This window comes from Mesoplodon densirostris, chromosome 2 (assembly GCF_025265405.1).
Source record: "Mesoplodon densirostris isolate mMesDen1 chromosome 2, mMesDen1 primary haplotype, whole genome shotgun sequence".
NCBI classification, from domain to species: domain Eukaryota; kingdom Metazoa; phylum Chordata; class Mammalia; order Artiodactyla; family Ziphiidae; genus Mesoplodon; species Mesoplodon densirostris.
The window spans coordinates 135,413,405-135,432,109 of NC_082662.1; the positions used below are offsets into that span (position 1 = coordinate 135,413,405).

General features: G+C 43.8%; 1 protein-coding gene across 2 annotated transcripts in view; it reads left to right on the forward strand.

Moving 5' to 3' along the window:
- The window catches only part of HHAT (hedgehog acyltransferase), a 363,504-nt gene that overhangs the window by 83,631 nt on the left and 261,168 nt on the right, over positions 1 to 18,705 (forward strand). For both annotated transcript variants that reach the window (XM_060088397.1, XM_060088396.1), the window contains exon 7: positions 8,444 to 8,615. In XM_060088397.1, coding sequence (XP_059944380.1) covers positions 8,444 to 8,615 — 172 coding nt within the window. The remainder of the gene's footprint in view (positions 1 to 8,443; positions 8,616 to 18,705) is intronic.

The window sequence follows — 18,705 nt, forward strand, 5'->3', positions numbered from 1 at the left end:
AATGGGAGGAGGAACTGGCTAAGCTCTTGGTTGGTAAATAATAGGTGCCCTTTTATTTTCACAAACTGCTTATGAAATAGCTCATCCGTGGCCTGGGAATTGTTCAGGGCGATCTGGATGGGATAACAGAGTGGAGTTGAAGAGGGTTTGAGAGCAATGGTGTGCTTTCGGGTCTGGGTGCCTGTTTCTGCCCAGGATCTCGCCTGCCTACTTCTGGACAGCAGCCTTGTCTGGACAGCAGCCTTGTCTGAAGCCCATGGGAAGCCACCTTCGTCATTGCCACCTCACTTTTCCTCCTAGTTCGGATTTTTTTCCTCATTCCACAGCTAGCCTCGTGGAACACGTGTACTAAGTTAATTCACCTAAAGTGTGAGTAATCAATTGATGTTCCCTAAAAACAGTGTTTCTCAAAGGACATTCCTGCCTCCCTCCCCCCAACAAAACAATCTCCATGGAGGTGAGAACAATAACATGTATGCACACACAGTGCACACATGTGCAAGCACACACATGTACACGTGTGCACACACACTGGGGCCTGGACACGTAGTTCGAAGAGCAGGGCCAGCAGCAGTGTTTGACATTTTCGGAGGGCAACCCGAAAGGTGCCCCCTGCACAAATAGGACGGTTCTTAGAAATCCCTTCTTTTGTCTTAAAAATTTCACTGAGTTACACATTGTACTCAGAAGTATATTTCTTCATTATAACAATACCTTAATGTTTAAACATTGCCAGTTAAATCATTGAATGTTTTCCCCTCTGCAAATCTTTAAGTGAAATTGATATTGTGGGCAGATGTATGTTTAGTACGTGGTTTCTCATACCTCAGTTTGGGCTACCTAGGATCGTTCTTTTGCCATGAAGGAATTTAAAATCTGTGTTTGAAAATCATGGTTAAAATTGTTGTGTAAAAGAAAGAGGTGGTTTAGTGATGACAGCTGATCTTCTAACTCAGTTCTCAAAGTGTGGTCCCTGGACCAGCAGCTACAGTATCACCTGGGAAGTTGTCAGAAATGCACATTCTCAGGCCCCGCCCCAGACCTAATGAATCAGGAACCCGGGGGCGGGGCCCAGCAGCGTGGTCCTGATGCTGTTAGAGGTAGAGAACCACTATCCGAAGTTCTTAGAAGAGCAGGGGGTGGGGTGAGGGTGGGGTAGACCCAGGGTAAGGTGGGTTCAGGTCCTCCGAATTTTGTCTCCTTTACAGCCTCCTTGCCACTGTAAGTTTTTAATTCTAACGTTGCAGTCAATAACTTTTGGACTAAACATCCACAAGCACACCCCCACCCCTCCCTTGAAGATAGATAATTCTCAGAGAAACAGACTAAACTCATTAAGAGGAAACAAATTGGGACTTCCCTGGTGGCGTAGTGGTTAAGAATCCGCCTGCCGGTGCAGGGGACACGGGTTCGAACCCTGGTCCAGGAAGATCCCACATGCCGTGGAGCAACTAAGCCCGTGTGCCACGACTACTGAGCCTGCGCTTTAGAGCCCGCGAGCCACAACTACTGAGCCTGTGCACCACAACTACTGAAGCCCGTGCGCCTAGCGCCTGTGCTCCGCAACAAGAGAAGCCACCGCAATGAGAAGCCCGTGCACCTCAAAGAAGAGTAGGCCCCGCTCGCCGCAACTAGAGGAAGCCAGCGCACAGCAACCAAGACCCAATGCAGCCAAAAATAAAATATATAAATTTATATATATAAAAAAAGAGGAAACAAATTATTTTCCTAACTGCCTCTTATCCATTAAGGAGCTTAGCCCTATGGGATCTGTACTTTGTTGTTAGGCAAATCATCATTCTTCTTAGTTCTCGTCTGTCTCCTCCTTTCTGATTGTACCCTGTAGGGTCTTGAGGGAATATGAGAGGCGGGTCTCGGGGTCCTGAATATGTTACACAGAGGCGAGCTTTGAGATTATCGCTCACCTAAATCCTTAGCCAAAGGCTCTTGTTCTTGAGTTTCAGCCTGGGGAAATGAAGGGGTTTCTCCCTGTAGGGAGTCAGGTCTGGAGACTCCAGGTAGCATCTATGTCCCCTCTCTCTGTTTTTTTTTTTTACCCCTTTCAAAGTGGTAGCGATTGCCAAAAGCAGGGAACTCAAAAAGGCAAGTTGAAACCTTTCTCTATGGTCTGAGAAGATTCATAGAAAAGTCAGTCTAGAAAATGCAAAATGTTTAATAAGCTACAGGGCAATAAAAACAAGCCAGATGGTTTCTGCAGTTGCTGGGGGTATCTATGGGGCACTTACCTCCTGTGAGAAAAATGGGTCTAAAAGGAGAGCAGTTAAACTAGGGAGCTAATCTAGTAGTGAAAGGGCTCCTTCAGAGAAGCCGGGAGGGGGCAGAAGAAAGACAACTGGAGGAGCTTGTAAGTAAGGTTTGCTCTGAACGAGTGCTTGTGTGAATGAATAAATGTTAATAGGAAATGGTAGTATTGAAATTTTGGCTCTTAGCTTCTCAGGTCAACGCTCACAAGCTCTGAAGAGCAGAGAGAGACTTGCCACCAGGGGGCAGCACAGCCTTACCGTGGAGACGAACCCAGCTGGGCGAACCATGGTCCATAAATTTACAGTACTAGGTCCACCCTGGGAGAATGTTCTCTTTCACCCAGTTTTGTTTTTGTTTTTTGTTTTTTTTTTAGTGTGTAAATTTACATATCCAAGATGAGGCAAGTATAGAAGAGGTGCCTCTGTAATGTATGGCATGTGAAATTTGTACACATCAATCATGAACAGGGGAAAATGTGCCTGTCAACAGGCCTCAGTGCCTTAACTTGAAGGCCATCTCTGATGGCATTTGGAGTTTCAGGAATATGGGCCCCGTTTATTTTTCTCCCAGGGTTCTATGGAACTCAGATACGGAGCCGGGGGTGAGGTCGGGCGACAGGGTCGGAGAGGTCTAGGGAAAGGCAGGAAATGCTGTTTATTTGCTGAGCTGGGAGCCTGGGGCCACCACATCTTAACTCTGAGCAGGTTGAATCATGCAGTGAGGGAGGAGCTGATATGGGGGGGACGGTGAGCCCGGGTGTGGGAGGACCAGGGGGCTTTTCCTTGCTGAGGGCTGTGCTCCTGCCCCGAGGGGAAGAGCCAGTGCTCAAATAGGGAACTAGGTTGGTGGTTAAGAGCAAAGACTCTTGCGCCCAATCCTATTGTTACAGGGTTTGAATCCCTGCTCTGCTTTGGCTTGAGAGCTTTTGCTGAGTTACTCACCTTATTTGTGACTCAGTTTCCTTATCAATGAAATGGGAAAAGTAATAATACCTCCCTCATAGGGTTGTCCTAAGGATTAAATGATTTTGTATAGATAGTGGGGCTTGACATGTAACATGATGAGGTGTTAACTATTATTATTGTTGTTATTGTTATCCAAAAGCGGGGGCATTTCTGGGGTAAGTTGTTGGAGGAGGGCATTGAAAGGATGTGACCACTGGTTGACCTGCAGTCTGGACCTGGGCAGTTGGAGGCTCCTCACCCCTCCCCTGCCCTTGGAATATATGTTCTGCCTGCCATTCCCACACTAGCAGCCATTTCAGGGACATAGCCTTGACCTTGAAAGAGGAAGGTGTTGTTGAGACCGTCTGAACTGACTACGTGACTAAACCCAGGTAAGGCCTCTATTTAAACTTTAAAATTCTGGCAGTGGATGCAGAGATCCACTTGCCTTTCAGCGCCCAAGGCAAGGCTCATCTGTAAGCTCCCTTGCTTATTAAACCTGCCACCTGCCAATCCGGAATGACCTGGCTGTTTTTCTTTGGTCGCTCCTTGCCCTCTGTGTACAAGGGGCCAGATTTCACCCAGGGAAGCTCCCGAGGGTGAGAACTAACATAAGTTTATGCCAGAACTGAGGCTCTGGGTGTCCAGGCTGATAGGTGAGGGCAGCAGCAGGGGCCATTCTGGGCAGGATTCTGGACAGGGACCATCCTTGATCTCAGAGGAGGCCAGCGGAAGACAGATGCAGGCAGTGGCTGCAGGTGCAGGGGCGGGCCCAGCCCCTGAAGGACCAGGCCTGGCAGTCAGTGTTCCAGACAAACCACTCAGGGTATGGGGTGGGCTCTGGTTCTAGGGTGCATCTGGAATGGTGCTAACTGTGAGAAGTAACCCTAACCGAGCACTTACTCCTAACCAGGCTTTCCATGTTCTGATGCCTTTCATCCTGGCAACAACCCCAGGAGAGAGGCACTGTTGTTACTCCCACTTCACAGACGGTAACACAGAGGCAAGGACAGGCTAATGCAATGCGCGTTGGGGTGGGAGGGACAAAGACCAGACAGAGCCTTGTCGCCAGCTTGGTGAGCCTCACAGGAGTTAGAGGGAGGAAGCAGTGTGACCTGGTGGACGTGCGGGTCTGGAGGCTCAAGCTGGCCAGACCAGGTCCCAGTCCTGTGGCCGCTACACTGACCGCAGGCCCCATTTGCTGTTCTGCCAGAGACCACTCGGTACTACTGGCCTTGGTCTGGATGCTGGGGAGGGGCAGTGAGGGTCTGATTAGGGAATGATTTCCTGGGAGTAGGGGGTACGGTCTATGACCCTGGGCTGGAGAGAAGCTCCCGTGTTACAAAGGAACAAGACTCAGGCTACAGTGCCTTTGACCCAAGCGTGGAGGTTGGAGCAGAGGTAACTCAGTTGAACAGTTGCCTCTGGGGAAGGCTTCTGTTTGGTGCTCTCCAACATGGGTATTATTCGTATGTGAAAGAAAAGAACCTTTCATCTTTGAGAACTGTCATCTTTAATCACTAGAATATCTTTGAAGGGCTTCGATATTCCTTTTTATGCAATTTGCATGAAATGAGGTTTTAAAATATAACGTGTTTTAAAATGCACTTCGCAGATGAGTTAATGTGTATGTTTTAGTGGAGCCTTAACTAAAAATTCCCATTGATGGCAGTTTCCAGCGGTCTTAAGATGGGCACTCCCCTCAGTTTGAAATATCTCAAGTGAAACGCTTTGCATGCAGAGGTTGAATAGTGAGCCACCCTGCTCATTAGGTGAGCTGTGTATGGTGTGTCTTTTCCTCCTGCTGAATTGACAGGGGACAAATATAAATGGACTGTAATAACGGTGCAACTCTGAAGAAAGACTAATAACCATGTTTTTAAGTAAAAGCGAATAGAATGAAAAATTGGATTGTTTTCCTTCTGCTGTGTTTACTTGTGCAATTAAGGAATAGATGTTTCTCTTACTTTGAATGGGGAGGCATCCAGCATCAAAAAGGGAGCATTGCAGAGAAAAGTCCAGCCCTTCTGGTCCAGTGGTGACACATAAGTATGCCTTTTTAAACCTGGAGAGCAAGTTTGGCCCTGGGGAAAGTAGGGAAGTCATTATTGGGAGGCCAGTCAGTCACAAAACGCACCTCATGTTTCTTCTTAATTACAGATACTCGCGTCATTTTAGACCGTGCATTGTTTGGGGAAGGAAAGGAGGGCCTCTGGACTGACCTTGAAATGTGGTCGCCTGGAGCTGGAGGTGATTGGACAGACTTATTTTCCTGATTGCCTGGCGTGGCTGTTTGTTCTGACCTCACAGTGGCTTCTCTCCTGTCTAGATGCTTCTCCTCTCCCTGGGATGGGGCTGCACACCCAGTGATGCTCCAAGGCCTCGGGTGCAGTTCTGGTCTTCAGGGGACCTCAGCTTGGGGTTAGGCAACTGCTCAGGGGCCTGCAGGCCATGTGCATAGTTGCTTATTTGGGAACACTGGAGACAGTTGTGCAAAGATTGTCTTTTGTCAACACTGCTTTTGAGGTCGTTATCACATTCATTCAGGGAATCTGCTTTCCGCCAAGAGTCTGGCACCAAGAAAGGCCCCTTCTGTTGGTCTGGAATGGTTTTATGTGTCTCTTCATGTCTTAGCTTCCCCAGTTGCCTTGGTGTGAACTGTCCTAGCCTCCATAGACTAATGGACACTGTATTCGTAATTGTTTCTTCGTTTGCTGATGGTCATTTGGTCAAAATGAGTTTGCTTTAGAGAGTTGAAAAAGGGTTGAGAATGAACAAAGGGCAACTCAGCGTGTAACTAAGAAAGTCTCCAAGTGAGGTGGGAAGGTAAGGAGAAATAAAGATGGGTAGCACAAAAGAGAGAGAGGCTTACTTGCTCATAGAGAGGATGCTGGGCTCCCCTGGGGAGGTCCTGAGACTCGGCATTTTTTACAAGAAGGCTGCAGAAACAGAGGGCTTGCCTCTTAAACAGAGAGGACCAAAGTCTTCACAATATCGTAAAGTTACATTACTTTTTGCCCTGATTACAAAAATAATAATTGTTAAAAAATAACTTAAGAATCTTACCATCCAAAGGTTACCATCACTGCTGCCATTTTGGTGTCTGTGTCTCCAGCCTTTCTTTATTTATGCACGTTTATATCAAAAAATAGTTTTCATGGCTACGTAAGATTGAGGCGCACTCATGCATTTAACCAAGCCCCAAGCCCATACTGTTGGAAGTTTGGGTTATTTCCTTTTTCTTCTCAATTATATAATGCAGACACAACGGATTGGGCAGGTAGGGGGTCTCTCACTGAGGATTTCGCCATCCACTGGCTTGTCGATGCTCCTCTCCAGACTTTGTAGCATGTAGCACGCGTGCTTGACGTAAGGATTCATATGAAAACCACCCTCAGTTATGCCTAGAGAGGGAAAGGGGTCTGCATTGGGTTGCTGTGCTGCGGCTATAATTGCAGTGAGCTGTGATCCCTGCAAGACTGCAAATCCCCCTGTGCCCCACCTTCCTTCCTGGATAACCTTCCCAGCTAGCGCTTCCCCTGTCAAACTTGGCTGGGTGGATCCTTCAAGGCAGTTACTTTTGTTTCCTAATAAATATCTTTCTGAGGTGAACTGAAGAAAATGAAAGGAAATTCCTGTTAATTTGATCAACTTACATTAAAAAATTTAAAACAACAGCTTTCCTGGGCGTAGCTAACCAAGCAGATGGCAAAAGGGGGAAAGCCATTTATGCAGCTTATCGCAGTTTCACTGCGCCAGCCAGAATTTCTTGGTCTTGTTTCTTGCTGTAAGAGGACCGTTTGAGACCGTGGTAGAATAGATGCTCAAGAATGGAATAGAAATTAACTCCTTGGAGTGTAGATAGCCCATCACCTCTAAGGGCAGTGCCTGCCACCCCTCCTGGCTGCCATGGGACCCACTGCGCCTTGATGGTCAGAGGAGAGGAGAAGTTAAAGAAGCATGTCAGGATCACCTTCCCCTAGGGATGGGCCTCTCTTGTTCATGTAGTGTCTGGAGCCCTAATTGTCAAGCCCTTGCTGAACCAAGTCCATATCCTCTGCCAGCTAATGTGTGCAGATACAACTTCATAATTAAGGCAGTCACTTCACCTCTGCATTTCCAGGCAGCCTTCAGTCTAATAAAATCGTGTCAGTGTAAGATCTGGAAAACTTATATGTGCTCTCTTGTTTTTCTGTGTTTGTCTAGGATACATCAGGAACTGCCCTCCATCCTGGGTTTTGGCAGGGCTGCTGCTGGGGTGAAGGGATGCGGAACCCCTTCTTGGTTCTCGGCACTGGGCTAGCTTATGGCCTCCACCCTATTCTTGCTCTTGGACAGAGTTTTCTAGCTTGGACATGACTTAAAAAAATTTTTTTAAATTGAAATATAGTTGATTTACAATGTTCTGTTAGTTTCAGTTGTGCAGCAAAGTGATTCAGTTATCTATCTATTCTTTTTTAGGTTCTTTTCCATTATAGGTTATTATAAGATATTGAACATCTTGTAATATATTACTGTGCTCTACAGTAGGTCCTTGTTGGTTATCTATTTTATATATAGTAGTGTGTATCTGTTAATCCCAAATTTCCAATTTATCCCTACCCCCTTTTCCCTTTGGTCACCATAAGTTTGCTTTCTATGTCTGTGGGTCTATTTCTGTTTTGTAAATAAGTTCATTTGTCTCATAATTTTTAGATTCCACATATATGTGATATCATATGGTGTTTGTCAGACATGGTTTTTTTTACCCAAGAATGCTGAGTGTCCCCGAGGCAAACTAAACCGGCCCTCCCTTAGAAGATGTAGCGAAAACGAAAATTTATAAAAACGTTGTCTAGGGGACTCTGAAAGGTTTTAGAAATGGAGGTGGGGCTTTCCTGGTGGCGCAGTGGTTGAGAATCTGCCTGCTAATGCAGGGGACACAAGGTTCGAGCCCTGGTCTGGGAGAATCCCACATGCTGCGGAGCAACTAGGCCCATGAGCCACAGCTACTGAGCCCGCGCGTCTGGAGCCTGTGCTCCGCAACAAGAGAGGCCATGATAGTGAGAGGCCCGTGCACTGTGATGAAGAGTGGCCCCTGCTCGCGACAACTAGAGAAAGCCCTTGCACAGAAACGAAGACCCAACACAGCAAAAATAAATAAATAAATTAATAAACTCCTACCCCCAACATCTTCTTTAAAAAAAAAAAAAAATGGAGGTGCCATCTAATGACTTCTTCTGTTTCTACTTTAGATGCAGCAGCAGGAGGAGGGCTCGCCCAAGGCCAGCCTTTCCATCCTTCTCCGGGGGCTGGGCCGCCTCCTCTCCTGTTGGTGGCTGGCGGAGCTGATGATTCATCTTATGTACATGCACGCCATCTACAGCAGCACCTCCCTCCTGAGGGCCGTCTCATGTTGGACCTTAGGTAATGGTGGAAATCACTGGCGGTAGAACAAGCATCGAGAGAGGTAGCTTCATGGCGAAGCTGGACCGGGTGCAGACGGGTGTAGTTGCCTTGAGCAAACCCTCCTTTTTTTCACCTTGTTCCTCTTGTGGCCGAGGTGACGCATGTGTGAGGTGGCTGACAGAGGTGAGGGTCAGGCTTGGTGGTCTTGGAACCAAGGATGGTAGCAATCCGTCTTCCTAATGGAATCCTGCTAAGTTCAGCTGGTCCGCATCTTCCTGGTATGGCCAGCATTGCACTTGACAGGAGAAGGCCTTGTAGCCCCTGCTAAGAGGTAATGCTTTAAGACTGAGTTCTGCAGTAATCCTTGTTGTTTTCCTGTATGATATAAAGCAAAGAGCATGAGCTTTAGAGTCAGACAGATATAGTTTTTTTTTTTATTGAAGTGTAGTTGATTTACAATGTTGTGTTAGTTTCAGGTGTACAGCAAGAGATTCAGTTATACATACATATATGTGTATATATATATATATACTCACACACATGTGCATATGTGTGTGTGTGTATATATATATGTATATATGTATATATATATTTTCTTTTTCAGATTCTCTTCCCTTATAGGTTATTACAAAATATTGAGTATAGTTCCGTGTGCTATACTTGTTGGTCCTTGTTGGTTATCTGTTTTATATATAGTAGTGTGTATCTGTTAATCCCAAACTCCTAATTTATCCCTCCCTCTGCCTCCCACTTTCCCCTTTGGTAACCATAAGTTAGTTTTCTATGTCTGTGGGTCTATTTCTGTCTTGTAAATAAGTTCATTTGTATCATTTTTTTTTTTTTTTTTTTTTTTTTGCTGTACGCGGGCCTCTCACTGCTGTGGCCTCTCCCGTTGCGGAGCACAGGCTCTGGATGCGCAGGCTCAGCGGCCATGGCCCACGGGCCCAGCCGCTCTGTGGCATGCGGGATCCTCCCGGACCGGGGCACGAACCCGTGTCCCCTGCATCGGCAGGCGGACTCCCAACCACTGCGCTACCAGGGAAGCCCCATATCATTTTTTTAGATTCCACATATAAGTGATAGCATATGATATTTGTCTTTCTCTGTTTGGCTTACTTCACGTAGTATGATAACATCTAGGTCCATCCATGTTGGTGCGAATGGCATTATTTCATTCTTTTTTATGGCTGAGTAATATTCCGTTGTATATATGTACTACATCTTCTTTATCCATTCACAGCCAGACATAGGCTTGAACCTCGGCTCCACCAGTCGCTAGTGGGCAGTCTTTGGCAGCTTGCTACAACTGTCTGCATGTTCACCTGTCAAATGAGCAGACTCAACCTTTGCAGGTTGTTTGGAGGATTAAGTGAAACCATGAAGGTGAAGGGCTTACCTTATAAAATGACTGATAGATAGAATTAATGGTGTGTTCTTATGTAGGCCTCTCGGTTGGCCCCTTTTCCTTGTCTACCCATTTCTTTCTGTCTGCAGGTAGGTGGGCTGGAGGTCTTATTTCCTTAGCAGGACAGTCTCCAGTATGACTTTTCTGTGGAGATGCTATCGTTCTGTATTGCTCTGGCCGAAACAGCAGAGAACATGCTCCTTTCTGAACAAAATCTTTTCATTTCTTTGCACTCCTTTCAAGAACTGAAATTCAGCCCCGTGCTCTGACCTCCAGCCTGTGGCTCCAATGGGAAATGCGTGATCTTCCGGCCAGATTAAGCTGCTCTCTGCCGAGGGCAAGAGTAATAGCCTGACTTCTTATCTGTTTGGTGATTTATAGATTTTTTTAAAAAAAAATCTTGATTGCCCTTGTTATCACACATGCTTAATCAGAATGTTTTCAAGGAAGATGCCTTTTAGGATTGGAAAAATGCTGAGTTGTTTTAATGACAGTCTGTTCTTCCCAGACAAAGTCTTTTTTCGTAGTTGGGGGTAACTAATAATCTAAGGCTTTCATGATACACTTAGGCAAACAAAATAGGGTTAAGTGATGGCTTATGCTAAGTCAGATCCCAGTTGTACTACATCCAAATTAAGAGATTGTATCCGTTTGGGTGATTTTAACTATGAAAATTGGAAAGCAAAACTGAAAATGGGGTTTAAACAAAAAGGAAAAGTTATCTTAGACAGCTATTACTCCTAAGGTCAGCACTAAGGGTGGTAGATCCAGTGACAAAGAAAAGTCATTAGGCGTCCATTTGGGTAACAACCACTCAGCTTATGAACTAACCAGAATCCTACAAGCCCTTTGATTGCACCCATAATAACCCAATCACCTCCTTTCACTCCCTCCACAAAGATAACCTGACTTTTGGGTTTATCATTCCCTTTTTATAAAATCTTTTTTTTTTTAAATAGACTTTATTTTTAGAGCAATTTTGGTTTTATAGCAAAACTGAGAGCAGAGTACAGAGATTTCCCATATATCCCATGCCCCACACGTGCACAGCCTCCGCCAGTATCAGTGTTCCCACCAGTGTGGTACATTTGTTACAGTTGATAAACCTACAATGACACGTCATTATCACCCGAAGTCCATCTTTATATTAGGATTTACTCAGTGTTGTACAGTCTGTGGGTTTTGACAGATGTGTAATGACGTGTATCCACTCCTATAATATGAGACAGAGTAGTTTCACAGCCCTAAAGATTCTCTGTGCTCTATCCATCCCTCTCTCCCCTTTAATCCCTGGCAACCACTGATCTTTTTACCATCTCCATAGTTTTACATTTTCCAGAATGTTGTTGTACAGTTGGAATCATACGGTATGTAGTTTTTTCAGATTGGCATCTTTCACGTGGTGATATGCATCTGAGGTTCCTCCATGTCTTTTTACGGTTTGATAGATCATTTGTTTTTAGTGCTGAATAATATTACATTGTCTGGATGTTCCACAGTTCATTTATCTGTTTGTCTACTGAAGTACATCTCAGTTGATTCTAAGTTTTGCAATTATGAATAAATTTGCTATAGATATCCACGTGCAGAGTTTTATGTGGCCATAAGTTTTCAACTCCTTTGGAGTGATTATATGGTAAGAAAATGTTTATTTTCGTAAGAAACTGCCAAACTGACATTTTTCAAGCTGGCTTTTTTTTTTTTTTTTTTTCTTACCTGCAAGTTATGAGTGCCTGCTACTCCACATACTTGCCAGGATAACAGTCCTTTATCAGGTGTGTCTTTCGCAAATATTTTTCTCCCAGTCTGTGGCGTATCTTCTCTTTCTCTTGACAGTGCCTTTAACAGAGCAAAAGTTTTTAATTTTAATGAAATCCAGCGTATCAATTATTTCTTTCATGGATCATGCATTTGGTGTTGTATCTAAAAAATCCACCATCCCCAAGGTCACCTAGGTTTTCTCCTGTGTCATCTTCTAAGAGTTTTAGAGTTGTGTGTTTTATGTTTAGGTCTATGATCTATTTCGAGTTAATTTTTGTGAACTGTGTAAGAAATTAGACATGAATTTCTTCCAGCACCATTTGTTAAAAAGACTGTCTTTGCTCCATTATGTTGCCTTTGCTCCTTTGTCAAAGATTGGTCGACTTTATTTATATTTATGAGTCTATTTCTTGGCTCTCTGTTTTGTGCCATTGATCTTTTTGTTTATTCTCTCACCAGTGTCACACTGTCTTGATTAATGTAGCTTTAAAGTAAGTCTTGAAGTCAGATAGTGGCAGGCCTTTGACTTTCTTCTTCTTCTCCAATGTTGTGCTGGTTATTCTGGGTCTTTTGCCTCTCCATATAAACTTTAGAATCAGTTTGTCGATATTCACTAACTAACTTGCTAGGATTTTGATTTGGATTGCATTGAATCTATAGATGGAGTATGGAAGAATTGATATCTTGTTATCTTGAGTCTTTCTATCCATGAACATGGCTGTCTCTCCATTTATTTAGTTCTTCTCTGATTTCTTTCATCAGACTTTTTTAGTTTTCCTCATATATAACTTGCACATATTTTGTTATATTTATATTTATACCTGAATTTTTGGGGGGGTACTAATGTAAATGGTATTGTGTTTTTAGTTTCAAATTCCACTTGTTTACTGCTGGTAAATAGAAAAGTGATTGACTTTACTATATTAACCTTATTTTGTACAACCTTGCTACAATCTCTTATTCCAGGAGATTTTGTTGTTTCTTTGGGATCTTCTACATAGACAATCATGTCATCTGCAAGGAAAAGTAATTTTTTCCTTCCCAAAGTATATGTTTTTTGTTTCATTTTCTTCTTTTATTGAATTAGCTAAGACTTCCAGTATGATATTGAAAAGGAGTGGTGAAAGGGGACATCCTTGCCTTTTTTCCTGTTTAATCTCCAAGTATTTTGAGATTTCCTAGTTATCTATTGTTGATTTCTAATTTAATTCCATTATTATCCATTATTATCTGAGAGCAGACATTGTATGATTTCTGTTCTCTTAAATTTATTTAGGTGTGTTATATGGTCCAGAATGTGGTCTGTCTTGGAGAATGTTCCATGTGAGCTTGAGAAGACTGTGTGTTCGGTTGTTGGATAAAATAGCCATAGATGTCAGTTATATCCACTTGACTGATGGTGCTGTTGAGTTCAACCATGTCCTTACTGATTTTCTGCCTGATAGATCTGTCCATTTCTGTTAGAGGGGTGGTGAAATCTCTAATTACAATAGTTGGATTCATCTGTTTCTCCTTGCTTTTCTATCAGTTTTTGCCTCACATATTTTGACCCTCTGTTGTTATGCACATACGTATTATATATTATTATGTCTTTTTAGAGAAGTGACCCCTTTATCATTATGTAATGCCCCTTTTTATCTCTGATAATTTTCCTTGCTTGGAGGTCTGATGTGTCTGAAATATATCTACTCCAGCTTTGATTAGTCTTAGTATGGTATATCTTTCTCTATGCCTTTACTTTTAACTTAACTGTATCTTTATATTTAAAGTAGGTTTCTTTCTTTTTTTTTTTTTTTGTGGTACGCGGGCCTCTCACTGTTGTGGCCTCTCCCGTTGCGGAGCACAAGCTCCGGACGCGCAGGCTCAGCGGCCATTGCTCACAGGCCCAGCTGCTCCGCGGCATGTGGGATCTTCCTGGACCGGGGCATGAGCCCGTGTCCCCTGCATTGGCAGGTGGACTCTCAACCACTGTGCCACCAGGGAAGCCCTAAAGTAGGTTTCTTTTAGGCAATATATGGTTGGGTCCTATTTTTTGATCCACTCTGATAATCTCTGTCTTTTAATGGATGTATTTAGACCATTGATGTTTAAAGTGATTATTGATATGATTGGATTATCTATCATGTTCGTTACTCTTTTCTATTCATCGCCCTTGATTTTTGTTCCTATTTTTATGTTTCATTCTTTGTTTGCCTTTTTTGTTTTTAATTAAACATGTTATATCATTCCGTTTTCTTTATTTTCTTAGCATATCAAGTATACTTCTTTTTTAACTTTCTTAGTAGTTGCTGTAAAATTTGCAGTATACATTTACAACTACTCCGAATCTATTTTCAGATAACACAATATCACTTAACAGGTACTGCAAGTACCTTAAAATATTCCTGATTGTTCCTTATAATAAAATATTCCTAATTCCTCCCTCCTGTCGTTCGTGTCATTACTATCGTTCATTTTACTTATATATAAACTGTAGTGGTAAATACATTGTTGCTTTTATGATTTTGAACAAACTGTTATTTGTTAGATCAAGAATAGAAAAGAATTAGCAAAGGTTTTATTTTACCTTCATTTATTAGCTCTTCCCTTCTTTATATAGATCCAAGTTTCTAACCTATATCATCTTCCTTCTCTCTGAAGAATTTCTTTTAACATTTCCTGCAAGTCAAGTCTATTGGAAACAAATTCCACCATTTTTGTTTGTCTGAGGAAGACTTTATTTCTCATTCACTTTTGAAGGATACTTTCACAGGACCACAGCGTTCTAGGTGGTTGTTTTTTCTCCTGTCAGTACTTTAAATGTTTTCTTCTACTCTCTTTGCTTGCACGTTTCTAGGAGAAGCGGCAGGTAATTCTTATCTTTGTTCCTCTACAGGTTAGATGTTTCCCACCTCCACCACCTTGCTTCTTTCAGTGTTTTTTCTTCGCCTTTGGTTTTCTGAAGTTTGAATATGATACGCATAGGTGCAGTTTTGGGGGCATTTATCCTGCTTGGTGTTCCCTGAGCTCCTGGATCTTTGGTTTGGTGTCTTATGTTAATTTGAGGAAATTCTTAGTCATTATTGCTTCAAATATTGCTTCTGTTCTTCTCCTTTTAGTATTCCCATTACATTTATGTTACACCTTTTCTAATTGTCCCACAGTTCTTGGGTACTCCATTCTGTGTTTTTTTCCTTCAGTCTTTTTTCTATTTGCTTTGCGTGTTTAGATGTTTTTATTGACAAATCCTCAAGCTCAAGAGGTTTTTCCCTCAGCTGTATGCAGTCTACTGATAGGCTTTTCAAAGGCTTTCTTCATTTCTGTTCAGTGTTTTTGAGCTCTAGCATTTCTTTGATTCTTAGCATTTCCATCTCTCTGCTTACATTATCCATCTATTCCTGCATGTTGTCTACCTTTTCTGTTAAAGCTCTTCATATATTAATCATAGTTGTTTTAAATTCCCAATTCGATAATTCCTACATCCCTGCCATATCTAGGTCTGGTTCTGCTGCTTTGTCTGTGTTTTGGGGTTTTATTTTTTTGTTTTTTTGCCTTTTAGTATGCTTTGTAATGTTTTTTGGAAAGATGGACATGATGTGCTGAGTAAAAAGAACTTTAGTATATAAGGTGTTGGGAGAGGGGAAGTGTTCTTTAGTTCTGTGATTAGGTCTCAGACTTTCAGTGAGTCTATGCCCCTGTGATGTGAACTTCACAAATGAGTCTCAGGTTTTCTCCCCTCATCCTCTTTGGTAGTATAGGAGGACTAGGGGGTACTGGAGTTGGGTATTTTTTCCATTCATATGGAAGGCTATATAGCAGAGTAGAGTTGGGAATTTTCCTTTCCCCAAGTTGGTAAAGCTCTGATAAAATCCCAGTAGATTAGGCTCTGGTAAAATAGTTTATCTTAACAAGGAAGGGCAGTCCTTGTTAAGAAGAACATATGGACAGGGCTGAGGGGGAGGGGTTGGGCTGCAGCATAAATAAAGGTCCTGCTTGGTATGGGTTACTCTGCTGTACTCAGAGCACTGAGAGTTGTAAGGAGAGCTGGACACAGAGTCTAAGGTATAGTGAGAGATTCTGCCAGAAAGACATGAAGGGTTTTTATTAGGAAGAGCTTCTGGATCATGCTAAGAAGGATTTATTCTACCTTTTATTAGGTGATAGGGACCCATGGATGTATTTTTATACTTTAAGTAATTTAAATACCCAAAGAGTGAAAACCACAAAATATTTAAGGGGAGAGGAAACAGAATTAGATTTGGGGTTTAGAAATATTCTGCTTGCAGTGTAGAATATGAATCAGAGTAGAGTAAAACTAGAAATAGGAAAATCTGATAGAAAAAGGTCCATGTTTTTATTCAACAAATATTAAAGAGCCAGACAGTGCTTTACATGATGGAACATTAGACTCAGTCAGCAGCAAGGTGATGAGGACTTGAGTGAAGCAGGGAGGCTGGAGAAGAAGGGAGTGATGAGAGGGATGGAGGTACAGTCAATAGGCTCTGCTCACCAGTGAGACAGGGAAGATGAGAGAGGGAAGATCTAGGGAATCTTCTGGTTTAGAGTTTAGGTGATGATTGGCACTTCCGTTCACCAAGAGCAGGGAATATAGGAGGACTGGGAGCAGGTTTTAAGGAAGAATAAAGAGTCCAGTTTTTTTTTTTTTTTTTCGGTACGCAGGCCTCTCACTGTTGTGGCCTCTCCCGTTGCGGAGCACAGGCTCTGGACGCTCAGGCTCAGTGGCCATGGCTCACGGGCCCAGCCACTCCACAGCATGTGGGATCCTCCCGGACCAGGACACGAACCCATGTCCCCTGCATCGGCAGGTGGACTCTCAACCACTGTGCCACCAGGGAAGCCCCAAGAGTCCAGTTTTTGACAAGTTATGCTTAAAACTGAACATCCAGGTGGAGACATCTCTGCTACAGTTGGATGGCACTGGAGCTCAGGAGAGGGATTGGTGATGCAGACAGACATCTGAAAGCCATCACGTATATGTGATAGTTGAGTCCATGGGAGTAAAGGGATTTCCTAGAAAAATGTGTGGAGTGAGAAGAAAGGAGGGCCAACTATAGAACTTGAAGGAATGCCAACATTTCAGAGGCAGGCAGAAAAGGAAGAGCCAGCAGCAGGCGAGGAGGAATATTAATAAATGAAGGAGGAAGCAGATGGTTTTGCGAAGGTTTCGATAAGAAAGGGAGGCTCAATTTATCAGAAGTTGAAGAGAGGCCAGGGAAGAGGGGACTGAAGAGAGTGTTTCATTCTGAAAGTCATCGTTGACTTTGGCCATGTTTGACTTGTTTTGTTGTTGACTTGGTCATTTATAAGGAGTATAAACCAGGGTAGTAGAATAATCAGAAGTGAGAAAGTAGAGGCAGTAGCTAATATGCTGCTTTAATGGTGTTAAATGATAATGCCTGTTGTGTTCTGTCTCCCTGTCAAGGAAGCTCAGATGGCCTGGCCTGCTTCTCACTTCCTTGTGGCAGACCTGCCACCCCTGTGTCTCTCCTCGGGGTCTCCCTTCCTCCTGGCTGCCGTGGGATTGGAGTAGAGCCTGACAAGCATCCCCTTTCTTTACAGTGCACAGGATTTCCCCAGCTTCAGGGTTGGAGGGCTAATCCCTCTTGGGACGTTCAGAGAGATAAAGAAAATAAGCATCAGGGAGGGTAGGGCTTACAAAGGCCCCTGGGCCCTGGTCTGCAATTTCTGATTTCCTTCTGATATAGCAAAGAAATACTTTTATTTCTTTATTCTGTTAGGCTTTTGTTCTCTTGGTGAACGGTGCTCTCTTCTTCTGTGGTGGCCTTTTTCCCTCCCTACAGCTGCAGTTGAGTGTGAGGCAGCAGTGCAGACAGAATAAAAGGTGCCTCTGTGTCTCACATGCGAGAAGATACACAACTGGGGTTCCACCTCCAAGGATCTCAGGACTGCGTGACATTCTACTCTGCCCAGAGATGACCCCCTCTGAGCACCACTAAGTAGGGTGAAAGCTGCTTCGGAGAAGGAACTGTGCCACTGCCTTTGGTGTCTGTCCCCTTCAGCGCTCACTAAAGAAGAGTGCACTGCACAGGTGCTTAATGAGTACTCACGTACACGTTCAGGTGAACAAAATAAATCTGATAGGAATTCTGCCTAGTGAATGTGAGTGATCAGACATTCAAACCAGTGATCCATTCAAGATTCTGCATAAGGTGCCAAAGGGAAATCATCCAGAAAGTGATGAGTGCAGATTCAAATGAGGATGGTGGAGTAGGAGGACACAGAGCTCACCTCCCCCCATGAAAACCTCCAAGATACATCTACATGCAGAGCACTTCTCACTGAAAACTAACTGGAGACTGGCGGAAAGACTCTTGTACAACCAAGGCTGTAAGAAAGATCCACATGGAGTGGGGTAGGAAGTGAATAGAAGCGATGAGGTTTGGGACCTGTGCCCCTGGGAGGGGACTCAGAAGAGGAGGGGGATTACAGAGGTGGAGGTCCTCCCTTGGAAGTGAGAGGTTTGAGCCACATGTTGGATGTTGCAGCCCTGGGGTCCAACACCAGGAAGATGAGTCTCCTTAGCTGGTTAGAAAGCCAGTGGGACTAACAGGAGGACTGTAAGAAACCTAGACTCCACTCAGGAAGAGCATGCACACACTTGCTTACTCCTGGGAACAAGGTGGAGAAAGTAGATTGAAACTGCATGGGACTCTGGCTGGTTTTCTACGACCACCCTTGCATGCACCCCAGCCTGCACTGAGAGTCCACTCTGGCCCCTCTTGCTTCATGATGCAGCTCCACACTAGGATAAGCGCCGTTGCAGCTGAGCGGAGTACTCAGTTGTGAGGGATAGAGCCTGCTTGGACCCGGAATGACATCTGAACAGGGTGGGGACAGCCGTACTGGTCCTTATGGAGGCAGCGCATCAGAAGTGGTCTTGGACTCTAGGGCCAGGGCTGCCACAGCCTGAGCCCTGACCCA